Source organism: Zalophus californianus, chromosome 16 (assembly GCF_009762305.2).
Source record: "Zalophus californianus isolate mZalCal1 chromosome 16, mZalCal1.pri.v2, whole genome shotgun sequence".
NCBI lineage: Eukaryota > Metazoa > Chordata > Mammalia > Carnivora > Otariidae > Zalophus > Zalophus californianus.
In genome coordinates, this window is record NC_045610.1 from 46,943,760 (window position 1) to 46,965,808 (window position 22,049).

The following is a 22,049-nucleotide window of genomic DNA, read 5'->3' on the forward strand; positions in this document are numbered from 1 at the left end:
TTGAAGACCGTACATTAGCTCACACGTCTGTCGCACTGTGTCATGACTATATACTGTGAGAGGGCAGACAATATAAATTTGTCATACCTCCTTCTCCAACACCTAGTGTAATGCCCCAGCACTTACTGGGTGCCGAGTAACTGATGAAGAAGAATAGCAGCACTTTGTGTATGCATTCAGAGACACACAGACGTACATAAATACATACATGATTTTACCCATTTAATTTTCAGAACCTTACGGAATGAATTCTATTACATTTGACCCTTGAACAATTTAAGGGTTAGGGATGCTGACTCCCACATAGTTGAAAATCCACACATAACTTTTGACTCCATAAAAACTTTATTAATAGCCAACTGTTGACCAGAAGCCTTACGGATAACACAGTTGATTTACACAGTTTGTATGTTATATGTGTTATATACTGTATTCTTACAGTTAAGTAAGCAAATGAAAAGAAAATGCTAAGAAAATCATAAGGAAGAGAATATATATATAGTACTGTACTCTATTAATAAATAAAATCGTGTATAAGTGGTTTGCACAGTACACGTTGTCAAGATCAGCTGTACTTTATTTTACTCATTTAGCAGATAAAGAAACAGGCAGAGGAAAAGAAGTTCAGTGACTTGGCCAAGTCATACAGTAAGTGTTGGAGCCAGGATTTGTACTTAATGTGGTCCTGAAGCCTTTTATCGTCTCTTCCTCCAGTGACTGAAGATTGAGATGTTAGTATTCAGCAGGATCCCCAGCCCTCAGGAGGACACGGTGTGCATATAATCTGGCAGAAACTGCAGAGCGGAGAAAACCTTTCTGCTACCTCTCTTTCAAAATTGCTTTAACTGATATTTTGTTTTCTAAAAACCTTTTCTATCACTTAGCTATAGTGGATGACCCATTATCATCATCAGCTAATGTAGATGGCCTTTCTAAAAGCTACTTAAAAGCCCATAGCAGGTGTATTCAGGAAGTAGTTGGAAAATAACAGGAAGCTCTGCTCTCCCAAAATGGCTGCCGACATCTAATCCGTCATCGTGGGCAGTCGATTAGAACTTCTGAATGCTTCTCAACTTTGTTTTCTCTTGTCCTCTTCCATTCTCACTTCCTAATTTAGGATTTCCTCTCTTTCCACTTAAATTATTACGTCTCCAGTCTCAGTACCCTTTAGTCCATTCTCTGTTTTGCTACAACAATGCATTTTCATAAATGTAAATTCCTAGAACTTTCAAAATAAAATATGGCATGTTTTTTCACTAGTTCTCATTGCTATAACCATATCCTAACAGATGCACACGTACGTAGATCATACGCAAACTCATATATACAGATACAGAATTTGGTAAAAAAAATAAAGGAGTTGATTGGATCTCCTTTATCAGAGATGAAAAATTCTAATATAAATGTATCCATGAACAATTTTTAGTATTGTATGTTTTCTAAAATTTTCTGAGTGGTATTGTTCTCTCTGTGGAATTCTGCATCTTGCTTATTTTGCTCTTGTTGGTATATATGGATTTGGTTTATTTTTTGTATGTCTTGTGTAGTATTCAACTTTATGAGCACATTTCTTTTTTCATTTCTGTCCTAATAGAAATCTGAGTTTATTTCACTGTTTGTTTTGTTCTGTGTTATTACAAGTAATGCTGCAGTGAATATCCTTACACACATATCAGTTTTTCTAGGGGCTATACCTGGAAATGGAATTGCCAGGATGTAGGTGATTTGCATTTCACTTTTACTAGATAATTTTTGTGCTTTGTCACTGTACCAGCTTATAGTCTTCTCAGCAGTGTTTGACAGTTCCTGTTTTGCAGTATCCTTGCCAACATTCATATGGTCAGACTTCTTTTTCCCTAATCTGGTACATGAAAGGTAATATCCTACTGATTTAATTTCTGTTTCCTTAATTTCTAGTGAAGCCAAATATCCTTTGATGTGTTTTTGGCCCTTCACATGACCTCTTTTGTTAATAGCTTCCTTATATTCTTTGTGCATTTTTTTGCTTGGATTTATTTATCTTTGTCTTATTGATTTACAGATATTCTTTATATATTCTAGACAGGGTCAAGTCCAGTTGACCACCTGTTCTTGTGCAAACTGTGAGTGAAGGATAGTTCTTACAATTATTTTGTGATTCAGAAAAAAAATAATATGTGAAAATTATATGTTTTGGTGTCCATAAAGAAAGTTTTATTGGAATACAGCCACACTTGTTTATTTACATATTGTCTATGGCTGCTTTTGTGCTAGATGGTAGAGTTAAGTAGTTGCAACAGAGAACATATGGTCTGCAAAGCCTAAAGTATTTATTCTCTTTACAGAAGTTCATAGATCCCTGTTGTAGATGGATCCTTAGTCTGTCACATTTATTGCAGATATCCTTTTTTAGTCTGTTCTGTCTTAAAACTTTGCTTTTGGTTATAAGTCTAAAACTCTAAACCTCTGTTGAATGTAAGTTTTAAATTTTAATTTATTCATTTTTATCATTCTTAATTCCCCCTATATTGTTTCAGAAAAAAAATTTTTTAAGGTTTGATGTTTTGATTTTTCATTTTCAGATTTTTTACATTTTGATTTTTTTCTTTTTCCCCTTAATTTTTTAGTAATTAGATTGAGGTATGACAAAGGGATCTAGTTGTTTTCTCTCATATGGAAAAAGTTAGTTTTTGTACCCTATTTGTTGTTGAATAGCCTTTCCTTTCCCCAGTGCTTTATAATGCTATTTTCTCGTATATGAAGTTCCTTTATTTAAATGTGAGTCTGTTTTCGTGATTCTTTATTCAGTTACTTACTTTTTTTTGGTTTAAATATTTCTTTTTTTTTTTTAAGTTATTTAAGAGAAAGAGAGAACACATGTAAGCGGGGGGGGGGGGAGGAGGACCTAGGGAGAGGGAGAGAGAGAATCCCAAGCTGACTCCCCTCGATTACACGACCCTGAGAGCCAGACCTGAGCTGAAGTCAAGAGTTGGATACTCAATCGATCAAGCCACCCAGGTGCCCTAATTAAATATTTCTATATTCTACTAGATCCTAATGATTCCTGTTATTCAACTACTTAATCATTGTTATATTTATGTTTCCTAGTTACTTAAGAGAAAAATACAAAATAGTAGTGCTCGGGAGTAAGGACCTTATTAATGACAAGTTTAGAGAAGGGACTATTCTGAATTTTGTATATTACATATACCAAGGTTTTTCCTTTAAAAAACCATTTTCCTTAAAACACATTGATCTTAAATTTTTATATTCATTGCCATTGTTATAATCAAATAATATAGGCATATGGGATAAATAAAGTATAATTGGTGAAAAAAAAATTAAGGCATAGTTAGATTATATATATATATTTTGGCTTTTTATTATTTTGGTTTTTCAATGAGTGCCAAGTACATTTAAAGATACTTATCAGTCAAAACAGAAAGATGTGCCCTTTTGGGGGGTTGAGGTGGGAGAGGGGGAGATTTGATTTTTAATCTGTCAGTAGCTATCATTCTATCTTTTTAAGGTGTAAGAGGAATAAATTTAAGGGTTTATTTTATTAACATATGACATGAAATAAAAATTTTCTATTACTAGTGCTTTTGAAACTTACTTATCCTCATATACAAAGGCAGGAATTTGGGGTCAAAACCACTTTATCCTGACTCCCCAGGTATATAGTAGTTGTTTCTCAGGTTTCTACTCTAGATATCTTGAGGGTAGAGATCAGAAACTGAACGAAAGCCAATATTAGGAAAGCAAAGGGAGATCTAATTATAAATGAAGCTGGAAAAGAATCTTATAGACCATGTTAAGAATTTGTATCTATTCTAATGGGGATCACTTTAACATTTTAAACATTAAATGGGAAAACTATTACATCTGCATTTCTAAATGATTATTCAGCCGTGTTGTGGATAAACATTTAGAAGAGAATGGATATAGGAATTGGAGACAGGTTAGGTATGGACTCAAGGGACCTTAGGAAGGAGAATCAGCAATATTTGGTGATGAATTCATTGAGATGGGGAGCTCTGATAAAGAGTGTCAGGCTTGAAGGGGTGAGGAGAAGGTGAGAATTTCCTGTTTGGATATTTTGAGTTTGAGGTATATATAAGACATTCAAGTAGAGATTTCAAAAGGCAATTAATTAGAAGATGGACCTCTCCAATTTTTACACAAATAGATGAGTAAAATGAGCTCCTTTTACATTAGAATAATGTATTTAAAAGTAAAACATAAACAGTTGTGTTGAGAATTGAGAATCATTACAGAGCTCCTGTTTGAGAATTAACCTGTTTGGTTTAAAAAAAAAAAAATCAAGGGATTAAATAATTTCACTTCTGGCTGTTCATGTGTCCCTCCTTCTAGTCCTAGATCTAGAATTGATGAGGCACTACATAGAGGTTAAGATTAAGTTAGATTGTAAATTAAATCCTTGGTCAAAGTGACTTATTATTTCTCCTCCCCAGTCTCCCATCTTCTGTGCTTCATTTTGGTTAATGGTTAAATGGTTCATTTGGTTAAGTCCAGTGAAATTCCCAAATCAAGAATTCTAAGGCATCCAGAATTCCCTTCTTTCACTCATTTCACTCATGCAAATTATTTCAGATATCAGCTATTGCTCTAGGCATGGGGGATAGAACAGTGAATACAAAATTATTTGCCCTCATGGAACTTATATTCTAGTAGAGGAGATGGTTGGCCATTAAAGTAAATAAGTAAAATATAGAATCTGTTAGTGGTAACTACCAAGGAGAACAAGAAGCAGGGAAGGGAGAAAAAAGGATGTTTATGTAAATCTGGTGCCTGTGGGGGTACGATTTTAGATAGGGTGTGGAGCGAAGATGGTTGTTGAGGGGACACTTAGATACCTATATGAAGGAAATGAAAGAAGAGGCCATACTGATACCTGAGAGAGAAATATTCTAGGCAGATGCCTTGATATGGTTAAATCTTTGTTGTGTTTATTTTTTATTTTTATTTTTTAAGGGTTTTATTTATTTATTTGACAGTGAGCAAGAGAGAAAGAGCATGGACATGGGGAGGGGCAGAGGGAGAGGGAGAAGCAGACTCCCCACTGAGCAGGGAGCCCGCCGCGGGGCTCGATCCTAGGATAGGACTCTGGGATCATGACCTGAGCAGAAGGCAGACGCTTAGCCGACTGAGCCACCCAGGCGCCCCTCTTTGGCATGTTTAAAGCGTGAAGGGAACCAGTATGCTTCAGTGAAGTCAGAGGCGTGAGAGTAGTAGGAGATGAAGTCAGAGAGGTAATGGGGGCCATATTATGTAGCACCTTGATCTAAGTACTTTGACTTTTACTAAGATGGTGAATCCTTGAGGAGAGGAGTGTCCTGATGTGATTTGTGTTTTAACAGAACCATTCTGATTGCTGTGTTGAGAATAAACTGAAGCCAGGCCGGGGCAGAAGCAGAGAAACCAGGTCATAGACAAAGGTGGCTGGGACCAGGGTGGCAGGAGCAAAGGGTGAGAAGTATGGATATATTATGAAGGTACAGCTGATAGAGTTTGCTGTCGGAATGCATGTGCAGTGTGAGACAAAGAGAGGGGTTAAGGATAACTCCCAGGTTTTTGACTTGAGCAACTAAAAGAGTGGAGATGCTGTTCACAGATAGAAGGAAGACTGTGAGAGGGGGCATGTGAGGCTGCGTCAGATTTTGAGATGCCCGATTAATGTTCAAAGTAGAGATCTAGGGTAGGCAATTCCAGAAGTACTGAGCTTGTTCACAAACAAGGTTCAGGCTGGACATTCAAATTTGGGAACCGTCAGCATTTAGATGAAACATAAAGTCATGAGTCTGTTTGAGATAAACAAAGGAGTGTACATAGGGGAGAGTACAGATTAGAGAAGTGAGCCCTCGGGGCACTGGGCCATGTAGGGATTGGGGAGCAGAGACAGAACAAGCCAGGGAGACTGAGAGGGAGCCACAGAGGTAGGAAAGGGTGGAAAAGAAAGTTAAGTGAAGAGAAAGCTTCAAGGAAAAGAGAATGGTGAACTGCATCAAATGTTGTTATAATAAGGCAAGAAATAAGAAAACAGAACTGACCACTGGAGTTAGCAGTAGACTTTACAGGAGATCATGGTAAATGTGAATTTGCTGGAACAGCGTGGGTGAAAGCCTGATGAGATTAGATTGAAGGAAGAAAGGGGAAAGAAAACTGATGATAGTGATTAGAACACCTCTTTCAAAAGGATACAAAGTCTTTGGGGTTCTTAGTCCTAAATATGCCACAAACCTACCCTTTCTTCTGTATTCTCAGTGTTAATGCATTTAGTCAGGCTTTCCTTTCCTCTGGGCTTATTGCAGTGATCTCTTTGCTTCTCTGACCCTGTAGTGCCATCTATATATGCTCACCAAATTTGTCTTTTGAAAACACTGTTCAGATGATGCTACTCTCCTGCTCACTGTCCTTCATTTTCTTCCCCACACTTAGAGGATGAAGTCTAATCATGAATAATGATTATGCCTTTTGTGATGATGCTTCTGCCAACTTTTCTACTTTGATATCCTGCCTCTTCCCCATACTTTCTGTGCTCTAGTATACCAGACTCTGGATTTTCCTAAGTGCACAATGTTCTTTTATTCCTGTCTGTTTTATAAATAAAATCTGGTACTATTCCTGAACATCCCTTCTCATGCTTTAGGAGCTGTGGCTTTCCCGAGACCAGGTTAATGTGAAGAAGCAGAGGCTATTTTAGTTTTCACAATCTTAGGAAGCTTTACATCTAGGTGACAAAATCGTCTTGGTAGTGTAACTTCACAAACCCAGCTCAAAAGAGTAAATTTAGTCTAGTTAACTATACGTTAAAACCTTATTCAAATTATACAATATTGTCCTGGTTTAGTCCATAAACTCCCCAAGTCACCAAAGTCAGTAATAAACAGGGAGTGAACATATGAATGTAACTTTTGTCCTCAATTTAGAGATCATATTCTTCAGTACAATTAGTATTTTATTTACCTATAGCATCTCCCGATTAGCACTGAAAACTTGCAGGTGGATCCAGTTCATTTCTGTATCAAAGCACCCCTAATCTCTACGAATATTTTTCAACTTTGGCTGCATGCTGAATCATCCAGGGAGTTTTAAAGAACGAGTTATGCTCGGGTCTTCCTCTCAGTATTCTCATTTCATTGATCTGGGGGGTAGCTTGAGCATAAGGATTTTTTTAAATCCCTGGATTTTTAGATCAGTCTGGTATGTGGCCAAGATTGAGACTCATATGTATCCTTCTCAGCATCCAGTTTCAACAGATAAGAACACCAAAAATAAATAAAGTAAATGTGTGTATGTGTATATATATATATATATATATATATACCTGTTGTTGACATTCAGTTGTATTTTTAACTGTTAAGTTGCTGTGCTGGACTGTTTTTTGTTTTTTTTTTTTTTTCAAAGCTTCACTCTCACAAAGTGTTTAAAAAGCATCAATTGACAAAAATAAACTCAAAATTCCTTCTTAGCTCTATCATTCTGTGAATCTAAGAAGTGCTTATCTGTAGAGATATCTATGCTTACTAACAACTCCAAGCAAACTTTTAAACTGAAGAATTCAAGGGAGCCACACTAAGTACCCGATTTGAGGGGAAGAAGTTTGAAATCAGAGATTATTTCAAATTCACCTTGGAATTTTTTTTTTTTTTTGGTCTCCTACCAACTGCACTGTTGAGCTCTCTAACATGTCATGATATATTTATGTACAGACAGAGAATGGTGGAGAAGAGAACAGGCTTTAGAATAAAGGCCAAGTTTCAGATCCTGGATCCTGTGGCCATGTTTGCCTGGAATCTCAATTCCTATTTCCTGACCTAGCAAAAAGAAAAATGGTATTTATATCCTAAGGTTTTATTGAGGATTGAATGACATAAATTTGTAAGACATTTGGCACAGTGTCTGACACATAGTAAGAACCAAATAGATAACGTCTGTTCTCATTAATGTTGGCACAGCTGAAGAAGCTAGAGCTTCAGTTTTCTTTTTCAGTTATGTAGGGTATGTAAACATGTATACCTATTTATTTAGTTTCAATATATTGATAGCATGCATTCTAGAAATTAAATGATGAAGAGAGCAATTTGCCTCTGTGGTCTTCCTCCTCTCAACCTATATCCCAAGTCTAATCATTAGAAAAACATCAGACAAACCCCAACTGAGGGCATTCTGTAAAATTCCTGACCAATACTCCTCAAAACTGTCAAAGTCACCAAAAGCAACAAAAGTTCCTGAGAAACTAGTCTAAGGAGTCTAAGAATACATGATGACTAAACATAATATGGTATCATGGAATGGAAAATAGACATTAAATAAAAACTAAGGAAATCTAAGTAAAGTGGGGACTTTAGTTAATAATAATGTATCAATATTGATTCATTAGTTTTGGCAAATGACTAATCTAAGTGGGAAACCAGGTGTAGGGTTTATGGGATCTCCCTGTACTATCTCAGCAACTTTTCTGTAAATCTAAAACTATTCTAAAATAAAAAGTTTATTAATAAAAAACAAGAAAAATACATAATTGTAGATACCTTTATTTTTGACAGTTGCACTATTTAATTCTGTGTTAGGCTTGACATTTTATATATTCGTTGTGCACCTTGAAAGCCCAGTCATCAAGTTTTAAAATACTGACATTATTACTGGTGATTGCTCCATTTGCAATTAGCAAGTCTACTTTGTTTTCCTTTTATTACTCATCATCATTGATGCATAGCTCCATCATGAGAATCAAACAATTCTGTGTTTAGAACTTTTCTTGAACTACAGATCAGACTTTCTGGGATACCTTAGGCAATTTTGGATACCTTAGGCAAATGTAAGTTGATAACTCATCATAGGGAAGTTATGTTTCATATTTAGATTTAGAGTGTAGAAGCTAGATCTATGAAAACCTGTGAAAAGTGTTAACTATAGTATTGATGGCATTATGTTAAATACTTTTTTTTGGAATAGAATGCTTCCTTTTTTTCTTTAGAGGAAGAGACACTATGGATGTTTTCTTAAGAATCACTTTTAGGGGGTCTGGACTCACCTATGAAAATTCTTATTGATAATTAAGATCTTTGAGATTGATGTGAAGGATAAGGTATTTGTGCTTTAGAATAATGCCACTCTTCTTTTCAGAATAATAGTTTGGATAAGAAAAGGAAAACATTGAACTTCTTATACTGGGTCTCAAACCTCATCAGTACCACTTATTTTTTCCTTGAACTTGGATTGGTTTTATGAATGCATTAATTTTAGATCTGGCCCTTGACAAAATTGGTTTGGTTTTATGAATGCATTAATTTTAGATCTGGCCCTTGACAAAATTAATTCAACAGTTTTTTTTTTAGAATACCCTTGCCTTCCTAGATCTTAAGTTGGCACTGAAAATATCAAGATGAAAAAGGCTTTCAAAGGCATACTTTGAACTTTAGTCCAAAGATAGTCATGTAAATAATTAATCATTATGCAGTGTGTCAATGCTATAAAACAGATATGTATAGTGTGCTATAGAAGCACAGAAGAGGGAACAATTAATTCTTAATGGGAGTCTCCCGAAAATCTTACAGAGAAGATAAGGAAATGATATTTAAGCCATCTTTTGGTGAAAGGATGTTGTTATTGATCATGACGATGATAGATGAAGACTCCAATTATCATATAATAAGTGTTTACTTAGTGCCAGATGGCATGCTGTGTTTTATATACATTACTACATTTGTTTTTCACCACAACTCCATAAGTATTACTAATACCAGCTTCACAGATAAAGAAATTGAGGTTCAGAGAAGTTAATTAAATTTCCTAAGGTCATATAAATAATAGTAGTTCAAAGATTGAGTCCAACTTAGTTGTGCTAGACACTAAGCCCCATTAATATGTGTTGGATACAATTTCCTTACATTGTTAAGTAGAGGCAACTGCATTTTACGTAGAGGAAAAAGTGTGAATAAGTTGATGGAGGCCTTACAATGCATTTCCTCTTTGCATATCATCAAGTAGTTTGGTGCTGCCCGAGTATAGGGGAATGGTTGCCGGTAATAGAATATTTGTCTCAGAATTGCTTATACTAGGGGTTGGCAAACTTTTTCTGTAAAGGGCTAGATAGTAAATATGTTAGGTGTTGTAGGCCGTAGACTTTGCAGCTACTGAACTGTCATTGTGGTGTAAAAGCAGTCATCAACTGTATATCAATGAGTTATCATGACTGTGTGCTAATAAAACTTTGTGGACATTCAAATTTGCATTTCATATACTTTTTATGTCATAAAATATTACTTTTAATTTTCAGTCATTTAAAAATGTAAAAACTTTAAAAACTATTCTTACTTAGCTCCACTGGTTGTACCTTAAGCTTAGTATGTCCAGAACTGAGCTCCAAATGCTCTCCTCATCCTCAAACCCATTCTTTCACAGTCTTTCATATCTCAGTAAATTGCAGATCCATTGTTTGGCCCCAAAATATTAAAATTACCCTTGATTATTTCTTTATTTTTCTCTTCTGGCAGCTGATTGTGCTGTACCTTCAAAATGTATCCAGAATCTGATCTCTTCTCACTACCTCCACTGCGCCCTTCATCCAAGTGTTCATTCTTCTTCTGGATTTTTGCAGCAACCTCTGAATTGATTTCTGTCCACTTCTGCTCTCTTTCCCCTTCATGACCCCCCCACCACCACCTTAATGACTTCTTTGTTATAGAAGAGAGCAGCAGAGATTTTTGAAACCAGACACTTTGAATTTTAGGATTGCAGTATGATTTGGGGGAAGTCACTTTACTTCCCTGAATCTCAGTCTTACATTTAAAATGGGCATAATACTTGTTTCATAGAATTGTTATTAGTATTGAATGAGATAATATTGTAAAGATCTTTCTGGTACTGCACCCGGCAGAGAATAGGTAATGGAACAAATAAATTGTGGTTCCTTTTTCTCTTTTCTACTCCAAACAGATGAGCTGCTTTTCATCTTTTCTGGTTATTAAAGTGCTTATGTAGCCAGGGCGCATCTTATCTATGTACCGCTTCATAAGTGACATTTGGCTAATAAATAAATCTATCTTATGTTCCTGGTCCTTCCTTTTGCACTTTAAAAAAAATTCCATTCATATCTTTCAGTTCATGTCTGCCTTTGTTGGCATTAAGTTTATACAGTTCTTACAGATTCATGCCTGATTAGTAAAAGGCACCAGAGTTTATACTTGAATAGTAAAACTTTAATCTCTTTGTATTGTATTCTATTCAGTTTTAATACCCTTCCCATGCCTTCTATTAGGGTCATATATTTAAGTTACCAAAGAAGGATTGAAAACAACCAACTTTAAAATTTTTTTCATAAAAGCTAATCTGTTATTGATTCTAGCACAGTATTTAACTGAGAACACTAAAGATGAGCTTGGCTTACCAAGTTCAAGGTTACTTAAATTGTTAATTTTTCAACTCTAATATTTTGATCCTGGGTTGAAAAGAAGAATCATTTAAAGTATCCCCTTCTTACAGGAAAGAAAATATTTTTCTTGGAATTGTTCAGGCACTTTCTTACTAGACTTTCTCTAACTTAAGTTCCTTCATAGAAATCACTACATACTGAATATCCCTATATGGTTGGTATTTCTTTACCAGGCCTATTTTAGTGCTTTAATACCCCTCAATTGAAAGTTATTTACACTTTGAGATAAATTCTCCAATGACATTTTTCCCCTTTGAAATAATGGGAATAGGAAATCTATTCATGTTTCTCAGTATTAAAAGTATATTGTTTTATATTGCTGGATTTAACTCAGTGTGCAGATAAAAAAACAAATGTTCTCTGCTGATTATCTCAAATCCAGGAAACCTAAGCTCTCGTTTTAAAAGCTAGTACTTGAGTTGAACAGTCAGGTCTTTTCTTTTTATTTCTGTATCTGTTAAAACAGGGGGCTTTCCTCTGCAAAGTTCACAGTATAATCTGAAGTAAGTCTTTAACTTAAGTTTGATGAGTAAATTCTTACTTCATAGACACAGCCCCGTCCCATCTTCTACACTCTGGGGTGAGGTAATCAGTCTTGTGCAAATAACTTGCTTGAAGACTGAAGGTCTTCTGTTTTGTCCATAAATGTAGATATAAGTGTCCTGCGTGGGAGGTCTTATCTGTACTTTGAATTGTGTGTTAAGTGAAGCAAAAACATTTAAAGTACTGTATGTCATTGTAGTCTTGTTATTTTGGATAATGGATTCATTGGTTGCATAAGCATACCACAAACACTTTTAAAGAGGTTGAAATTTTTTCCAACATCATCTTGGGGAAGTGGTGAGTTTATTCTTCTTAAAAAATCTTTACTGTTTACTTCTACCTGAGAGTTAATCTCAACTCTTATGTTCAGTCTACACTGGAGTAAGATGTGGTTGGTTATAGGGTTTCAGTCTTAAGAGTGAATTGCTCAAATTTACTGCAGTGTATTTCTGATTTAATTTTGAAAATTTAGGCAGTTAAAACATTTTAGATTATGATGGTATCAAAATTGATTTTTTTGTCTTATTATTCACTGGCTTGCTGACTTAAAACTATATCTTAAGCCATTTCTTGCCTATATTTCTCCTCTCGGTTGTTTTATTGATATCCTAACATTCCACAGATGATGCAAATTTAATACTATTTGAAGCCTAGTTTTTTTTTTATTTTTTGCCTCGTATTGTTTAGGAAGACAGCGCTGATGAGGGAAATGTCTATATTTTATTCATATTACTTCTCACATACTTTAAGAGCATGTTTTTTTTTAAAGATTTTTTTTTTAATTTACTTATTTGACAGAGAGAGAGAAAGCCAGAGAGGGAACACAAGCAGAGGAAGTGGGAGAGGGAGAAGCAGGCTTCCTGGCGGGGCTCGATCCCATAACCTGAGCCGAAGGCAGACACTTAACGACTGAGCCACCCACGCGCCCCTAAGAGCCTGTTTTGGTGTTAAAACAAATTATATATATAAAATTTTATCCACATAGAAAAATCAGAAAAATGAAAATTTAAGACCCGCCTGAATATGAATGTTGCTTATTGTAATTGATTTACAAGTAAAGGAGAAGAAAGATACTTGCATAAAAAAATTAATTACTAGGATGAAAAATTGACTAGTATTGTCTTTACGCATCCTGATTTAAGATGCCATAGATTTCTGGTATACTTTTGTATTTTGATAAAATCAACATTGGGGCCCCTGGGTGGGTTCAGTCGGTTAAGCGTCTGCCTTCGGCTCAGGTCATGATCCTGGGGTCCTGGGATCAAGTCCCTCATTGGGCTCCCTTCTCAGCGGGGAGACTGCTTCTCCCTTTCCCTCTGCCTCCCTCTCCCCCTGCTTGTGCTTTCACTGTGTGTCAAATAAATAAATAAAAATTTTTTAAAAAATGAATGTTTATTCCACAATAATTTAGGACTGCATAATACTTATCTTTTTCTTTTGTTTAATCTGTTGAAAGACCTAAGTTATTTGATCTGTATAATTTCCCACAGTCTGAATTTTGTTGATTGTGTACCCAGGAACAATTCAACATTTTCCTCTGTCTTTTGTTTTTCCTGAACACTGACAGCTAGATTCAGAGGTTTGACCAGACTCAGGTTTGATCGAAAACTGTAGTTTTGCTCCTGTCATCAAGAGGCATATAATGTCTGGTTTTTACTCTTTTTTAATGTTATTAGTCATTGATGCTCAGTGCCTCTGGAGCCATTAATTCATTATGAAATGGTGATATTCTCATTTTTTCTTTTGGTTCTCATTTATTATCTGGAATGATTTTATAGAAGATCTCTCTTATGTACTCTTTGGGTACCAGTACAATTTATATAGGAAATGTAGCATGAATTGCTTAGTTCTTTCCTTTTTCCCAGATTTCAAGATAATGAACTGGATTCCTGTCATCCTCAGAAGGTGACCAGTTTAGTGTAGTGTTGTTTTTTAAACATCATTGTGATCTCATGACCAGGGAGAGCCCACTCCCCACTGGGCTTGATCCCAGGACCCTGAGATCATGACCTCAACTGAAATCAAGAGTCAGCGCTCAACCAACTGAGCCTCCCAGGTGCCCCAACTTTCTGTTTCTTTTAAGATCTTCTGTTATGTTTATTTGTTTGTTTTCTTATAGTTCAGTCTTCAGTACTGAAATGATTTTTGTTTTATTTCTAGTTCTTTCTTGGTTTCTGTTTCCTCATTTCTGAGTTTTTCTGATTCTGATTTATATTGCTCTTTGATGTATTATATAATTTTCTTATATCTTATAAGACGTATAAATGTAATTTTTATTAGTAAAACATATAGCCCAAGGGATTATTTGACATACTTTAAACAAATAAGCAGCTGTAATTAATTTAGACATTGCTTTAAATCTTTAAATCAAGGCTTAGATACTGGGATCTGTGAGTGAACTTCAGAGTTGATAACATTATTCATTACATGCGAAGTAGAGTGTATATGTATGGGGATAGGGAAGGAACTGCTTGACTTTCTTTACACTTCCAGAGGGAAGTGTAAACTGTCCTCACAAAAATATGGGTAAGAACCTTTGATTTATATAGGAAAAAGTCCTCAGATATTTCAGTGATTGAGATTATAAGAAATGAGAACAAATGCTAGATATTATAGTTTTTAAAAAAGATTTATTTATTTATTTTAGGGGGGGAGAGAGAGCGTGTGTGGGGTCGGAGGGGCAGAGGGAGAGGGGGAGAGAGAATCCAAGCAGACTCCCCGCTGAGTGCAGAACCTGATGCTGGGTTTGATCTCACAACACTGCAACCCTGAGATCATGACCTAAGCTGAAATCAGGAGTTGGACACATAACCGACTGAGACACCCAAGTGCCCCTAGATAGTGTAATTTTAAGATGCAGATGGCACCATAGAAGATATTACATCAATTCCATTATCTATTTGCTTATGCCCTTTCTACTTTTAAATAGATGGAGGGAGCGAGGAACCACCGGATCGAAGACAGTCAAGTGTAGACTCTCGCCAAAGCCGCTCTGGGCAAGGTAAGCTTTCATTAAATTTATTATTAAATTGAAAAGATATCAGCTATTCCTTTCTAGTACTAACTCTGAGGTTTGGGGTTTTCTCTGGGTCTAGTTTATTTTATTTTATTTTATTTATTTATTTGAGAGAGAAAGAATGAGAGACAGAGAGCATGAGAGGTAGGAGGGTCAGAGGGAGAAGCAGACTCCCCGCTGAGCAGGGATTTCCCCATGTGGGACTCGATCCCGGGACTCCAGGATCATGACCTGAGCCGAAGGCAGTCGCCCAACCAACTGAGCCACTCAGGAGCCCTCTCTGGGTCTAGTTTAGATATTCTAGTTTCTCCTTTAGAGCTTTAAATGTTGTAATCTAAAAGTTCTATGATATCATTTATTCAAGATAAAATGAAAAATTTTCTCATGTCATTTTTTTTAAATGCTAATACCTTAATAAGATTTTAAGTAATTTTGAAGCTTTGTGATATATATCTGGATATCACTTTTGGAATATCACCTAAAGTAAATTTTTAACAGTAACATTTGTATTAGCACACTGGCTTTTTAAAATTTAATCAATACAGTATTTGTTGTCTTATCTCAGAAGAAATGGTTTTTGGTTATAATTGCTATTTTAAATTAGGATCTTACTAATTATTTTCCTTTTCTGTTGAAAATTTATTATCTGCTGTAGACTGGTTTTTTGAAGTGACAACTTCCAAACTAGGTAAAAACATCCTGTATCAGTGAAATCTTCAGATAGGCCTTCCCTAATTAACTTATTTAAAATTGTATGACTAGTGCCCCCACATTCCTTTTTCTTCATAGTACGTATCACCTTTGTATTTATTTTATTTTCTCTGTCCAAAACTAGAATGAATGTTTCATGATTATAGAGATTTTTGTCTGTTCTGTTCATTATTGTATTTCTAGTGCCAAGAATAAGTACCAGGCATATAGTAGTTACAAAATAAATATTGCTGAATGAATGAAATGATCTCTAAGAGAATGGAATTGAGAACCCGAATTGATGAATATATTACAAAATTTCAGGCAGTCATTTTGACTGATGTATGATTATTAGAGAATGTTTACTTATAAATAAAATAAAGCTTTGATTTACAAATGTATGGTGTTTTTTATCCTGTAAAAGTTTCTGGTTCGTTTATGCCATAATCCTATTACCTTTTTTCTCCAAGTTTGCTCTTCCCTAGTTTTGGAGTTGTACTGTTTTTATAAAATTATTTGTTGCAGAATAAAAAGAGGAATAATATATGCAGGTTGATTTGGAAATTTTAACTTATACTAGTACTTACTCATTCTTAAATAATATGCATGGTATTATATCAGAAATTTGTCTGATTTTTTTTCCCCTTAAACATTTTTATATGAAAGAAGAACTTAAAATGAATTACAGTATATAAGTATATCAAATCAACACATTGTACACCTTAAACTTTCATAGTGTCATATATGTCAATAATATCTCAATAAACCTGGGTGGGGGGGAAGAAAGAAAATGAACACATGTATGAAAGACCCTAAAAATAAAATCAGTAGAAATTAATAGAAAAAAATTATACTAATTTTTATTAAATATCATAATTTGTATTAAATGTCACAGATATAGATATGGGAGATTATTTATTTATCTTATGCCCCATGGGCTGTGTCAGTTAAAATACTTTTCAAATCACTGAGTGTAGTTGAGTTTTAATAACAAAAGCTGAGGGGCACCTGGGTGACTCAGTTAAGTGCCTGCCTTTGGCTCAGTTCATGATCCTGAGGTCCTGGGATTGAGCCCTGCATCGGGCTTCCTGTTCAGCTGGGAGCCTGATTCTCCCTCTCTCTCTGCCCCTCCCCCTGTTTGTGCTTGCTCTCTCAAATAAATAAATAAAATCTTTAAGAAAACAACAAAAACAAAAGCTGAACCTAATAACAGCAAAATCAGTGATCTCCATGACCTTGAGCACAACTACCTGATCTCAGTTAGAAATTACCAGGAATTGCATCATCATTAGAGTTAACTAATAGTTAAAGCGTGTTTCTTACCTTCTCTGAGATTTTGTTTGTAGTATCTCTTTATTCAAAAGAGAAATAAAAATTACAAAGCCATCTATAATGAGCTGAATGAGCATCAGTATTATCAGGAGTAAAGAGATGGGATAAACAGGCACTTCCACTTTTGCTCCTTGCCGAAAACCTGCTAAACAATTGGTAAAGGGGGATTGGAGAAAAGCAAACATCAACACAATTTAGAAACTGGAGAGTATATGAATAATTAAAAACTGAACCCTAAGCTCAATAGCAGAGAAAATCAAGAAAACAACCTCAAAAAACTCAAGAATGGTGGCATGTAGAAATGGAGATGAAAGGAAGATTAGCTGAAAGTCAGTTGAAGCAGCATTTGATTCCTGAGACCTCTTCCTCAAAATTAGCTAACCAGTCAGCTGGTCAAGTGCCCAACTCCCTACTCTTATCATTGGCAAAACCCAGAAATTTATTCTTTGGAATAAAATAGAGATTCTAGACTGGGAGACACCTACCAGGCATAGTTGAGGGCAGTCCTATACTGAAAATAGGACAGTTGGACTCCAGTTGTCTTTATCCTGTTGGCACTAGGATACTGGCAGGTAGGCTTTCATATTTCAGGCAGGAGGTTGGCATAGTCTTTTCTGAAGAATCTGACTAAAAAGAAAGACACAAAATGTAGCCATCAGAGATTCCTTAAAAAAACAGCCCAGCTAGATCGCTCTATGTATCAAAGCTCTCAATCAGCCTTTTAGTCCTCTTCTCTTAAATATTAGCAACTAACCAAGGGTTACTTTAGATATTTGAAGAAACCCTCTAATGTATGAAAGATAGAGATTAAAATAAGTAGAATAAAGCAACTTGGAGAGAACTTGGAGAAATTTTGCAGAGAAAAATAATGGAACGATTATTAACATTCTTTGGGAAATAAAAGAAACGAATACAGTCTTTTAAGACATGTAAGTTTTTGGTTTGGGGCTTTTTTTTTTTTTTTTTGCCTGCCTTGTACCCTTTCTTAGGAATCTTTAGGATATGATCCATCAAAATGAAAAAGACAAATAAAAGGAAGAAATGGGTTACAGGAAATAGGAAGTTCAACAAAGGAGAAAGGTAAAGAAATCTTTAAGATGACAATGAGAAGACAGGGAGAGAGGAAAACCAAACCAGATTGGAGTAGGTTAGAAGCCTCCAGAAGGGTTGTTTCGCGAAAATGAGATTGGTAGAAACCTGATGCATTTAATTGTCTTCAGAAAAATTTTAAACAACTGGCAAAAGGTTTAGGGTTGAATTGGTGGTGAATACATAAAATAATAAGTAAAAAAAAAAAAGTCCTAAATTCAAGGGAAAACAAATAATGTGTAGGAAAGGAGATATTCTTCAGAATAAGCCCTCAGTCCTTGGGGCAGGGTCTGGGGTAGCTGATGTCTATGCCTGTCATACCACTTTACGTGTGGTACGAATATTTCCATTATTTGATTTGGACCATTATGGTTGGGAAGCAGGACTCTGAAGCACAGTGAGCAAATCTGGTGTATGTGGCTTCTTTTTGTACAGTTGATAGATTTGATTTGCTAAAATAATTTTTATTATTTTTGCATATATGTTCACGTGGGATATTGACCTTTAGTCTTCTTGCCTTACAATGTCTTTGTCTGATTTTGGTACCAGAGTAATGCTGGCTTCCTAGAGTAAGTTGAAAGTTGAGAAGTATTTCCTCTACTTCAATTTTCCTAGAATGTTTTGTGTAGAACTAGTATTATTTCATCCTTAAATGTTTGATAGAATTTCTCAGAGAAGCCATCTGGGCCTGGAATGTTCTTTATGAGAAAGTTTTAAGATACAAATTAAATTTCTTGAATAAAATATGACTATTTGAATTATCTTTTCTTGGGTAACCTTTTAAAATCTGTAGATCTTCAGTGATGTCACCTCTTTCATTCCTGATATTGGTAATTTGGGTATTCTTTCTCTTTGAACCGATCATTCTGGGAAGAAATATATCAATTTTATTCATCTCAAAGAATCAGTTTCAGTTTTCATTTATTTTCTCTGCTGCTTTCCTGTTCTATATTTCATTGATTTCTGCTTTACTCTATTATTTCCTTTCTTCTTTCTGCTTTGGGTTTAATTTCTTTTTCCTTTTCTAGTTTCTTGTGGTAGAAGCTAAGGTCATTGGTTGGAACTTGCTTTTCAGTATAGGAATTTCAGTGCTATAAAATTTCCCTCAATGTACTGCTTTAGCTGCATTTCACAGAATTTGATGAATATGATTTCATTTAGTTCGAAATACTGTCTGATTTCCCTTGTGATTTCTTCTTTAACCCATGTGTTATTTAGAAGTGTGTTGATATAGTTTCCGAATATTTGCGAATTTTCCATATATCTTATATTGATTTCTAATTTAATTTTGTTCTTGTCAAAGAACACTTTCTTTGAGTTGAATCACTTTTATTGAAACTTGTTTTGTGCTCCAGGAAATGATCTATCTTATGTTCAGTATGCACTTAAAAAGAATGTGTATTTTGCTCCTTTGGGGTGGAAGGTTCCATAAATAACAGTCTGGTCAAGTTGATTGATAGTGTTGTTCAGGTCTTCTCTACCTTTGATGATTTTCTGTCTGCTCATCCTTTCAGGTAGTAGGAGAGGAATATGGAAATCTCAAGTTATAAGTATGGATTTATCTCTCTCCTTTCAGTTATATCATACTCCTTATACTTCTGTTCTTCTGGTCAAAAGGATTCCCCTCCCTCAGAGATTTAAGTATCCTCTCCGTGAGAGCTGCTGATAGTGAAATAGGTTTGCCCCGGGGGCAGAGCTGGAAGAAAAAGGTAAAAAGAAAAAAAAAAGCCAGGGGATTTTTCCCTCAGTCCCTTATGGAGCCGCCCTCACATCCTTCATTCATTCTGCCTGACCAGGTAGAGAAGACTTGTTTTGCATCTTTCTTTTCACCCCTGCTCTGCTGTTCCAGGATTTGGGTTTCCGTTGAGTTCAGGCTGGGAGTTTGGGGACATAAAAAAACAGTAGGAAATGCGCCACTGAACTAGTTGTCCTACAGATTGGTTGTCCAAATTCTGCTTTCCTTCCACAGTTTGCCTGCTACCATTTTTTTTTTTTTCAGTCTTCAGATTGCTGTTCTACTTTCCAGGGTTTTCATTTACATTCAGTAGTTTTAGTTACATTCAGTTAAGGTGGAGTGTACTTATTCCATCTTAACCCAGAACTAGAGTGCTTCCATTTCATTGTATTTTGTGTTTGCCTGTCTGGAGGGACGATATTCAAATTATTAAACAATTAATATGCCATGAACATCAACTTACCAGAACAGATGGCAGTCTGTTGAGAACAAACGCTAACTTTAAACAACTGATAGGCCTCTGTAGGTGCATAATGCCTGATACCCTGCCCTGCCTGCTTGTGGATTCAGTTTCTACTTAGTATCTCTTCTCCAATGATAATAGCAGACAGTAAGGTAAGGAGTCTGGTGAGATGTCTTATCTGTTTGGGCAAGATAGCTCTCTCCTGTGTGTTAACTAGCTAGCCTGACCTCTGATCTGTCTCTCAGGTCCAGTGGACTCTGACTCAAACATAACCACACTCCCTGCTCTGGCTTGGGGCAGAGACCTATGATGTCTTCTGCTTATAAAATGTAGGAGATGGGAGACGCCTGACTCGTTGCAGTGAGTCCAGTCGTACTCCTCTCATTCAGATTGCTGCCCCTGGGCACTTCCTGCTCCTTGCATCTATTGCTTCTGTGCTTAAAACAGACCTGGAAAAACTCATCTTTCACAGTTATCCTCCTACACATGCTCTGGGCTCTAATTTCCTCACTCCAGTTGCATCTAGTTGCTGTCATCCATGGATTTTTTAACATTTATCCTCTATTATTGGCTTTTTGTTTTATTTTATAATGCTTTAAGAATTTTTCTTTTTAAAATACTTTTTGTCATTCCGCACTACCTCTGTTGTTGCCGTTAGTCTGAATTACCCTCATTTCTTTCCTTTACTACCGTAATAGTGTCTTAACATTCTTGCCAACTTACCGTCTGTTGTCCATGTGATAGCTAGAGTGCTCTTTATTAATACAGAACAAATCATGTATTTCCCCAGACTTGAAATAAAACTCCTCAGTAACCTCCTATCACATTCAGAATAAACTCCAGCCTTTATCACTCCCTACAGGACCCTCCCTGAATTGCCCTTTTCTCTAGTGCTCCAACTCTGTGCCCTCCTACTCCCTCCATTTTCTACTTTGTGTCCTTTCTGCTGGCCTTTTTGTTTAAACATGTTAAGAGTGTTTTCTTTTGAAGGCCTGTATACTTGCTCTTTCTTGAATAAAGGGCTGTAGATTTCTGCTTAAGTCAAAGAGACCTTCTGTGACCATCCTACCAAATACCCAACCCTAACCTTCATAGTATTTACCACTGATAAATTTATCCATTTATCTGATGGCTCTGATGTATTTATCCATTTACTTGTGTTTTTTTTTTTTTCTCAATTGCCAGAAAATAGGTTTCATTTGAGCAGAGACTGTCTTGTTCACCACTCTTCCCCTAGAACACTTGCATATATGAATTTGTCAGTATTTGTTGAATGAAAGAATGAACAAGTAGCACTTAGGGTGCTTGGGAAGGTATATGGATGTGCCCAGGCCACATAATTGATCCAGTATTCACTTCTGTTACTTGATATAACTAAAAAGTAAAGCAGTGTAAGAAATTTTGTTGAGGGGCGCCTGGGTGCCTCAGTCGGTTAAGTGTCTGCCTTTAGCTCAGGTCAGTCCTGGGATTGAGCCCCGAGTCGGGCTCCCTGCTCAGCCCGGGAGTGTGCTTCTGCCCCTATCCCTGCTCCTGTGCTCTCTCGCTCACTCTCTCTCTCTCAAATAAATAAAAAAATAAATCTTAAAAAAAATTTTTTCTTGTTGAATGTAGGTAGTTTATCAGACTATTCATTTGTGAAATGAGGCTCTTGGAATAGGATTGTAAAACTGTGCCAGTTAAACTTCTGAGGTTGGTTGGTTGTTTTCTAGCTTTCCAGTCTAGCATATTGTATATAATTGGGATA

The 22,049-nt window shown here is 35.8% G+C and overlaps 1 protein-coding gene across 11 annotated transcripts in view; it reads left to right on the top strand.

Moving 5' to 3' along the window:
• Positions 1-22,049, top strand: part of TANC2 (tetratricopeptide repeat, ankyrin repeat and coiled-coil containing 2) — a 353,239-nt gene that overhangs the window by 90,003 nt on the left and 241,187 nt on the right. For all 11 annotated transcript variants that reach the window (XM_027624902.2, XM_027624912.2, XM_027624910.2 and 8 more), the window contains one exon: positions 14,910-14,981. In XM_027624902.2, coding sequence (XP_027480703.1) covers positions 14,910-14,981 — 72 coding nt within the window. The remainder of the gene's footprint in view (positions 1-14,909; positions 14,982-22,049) is intronic.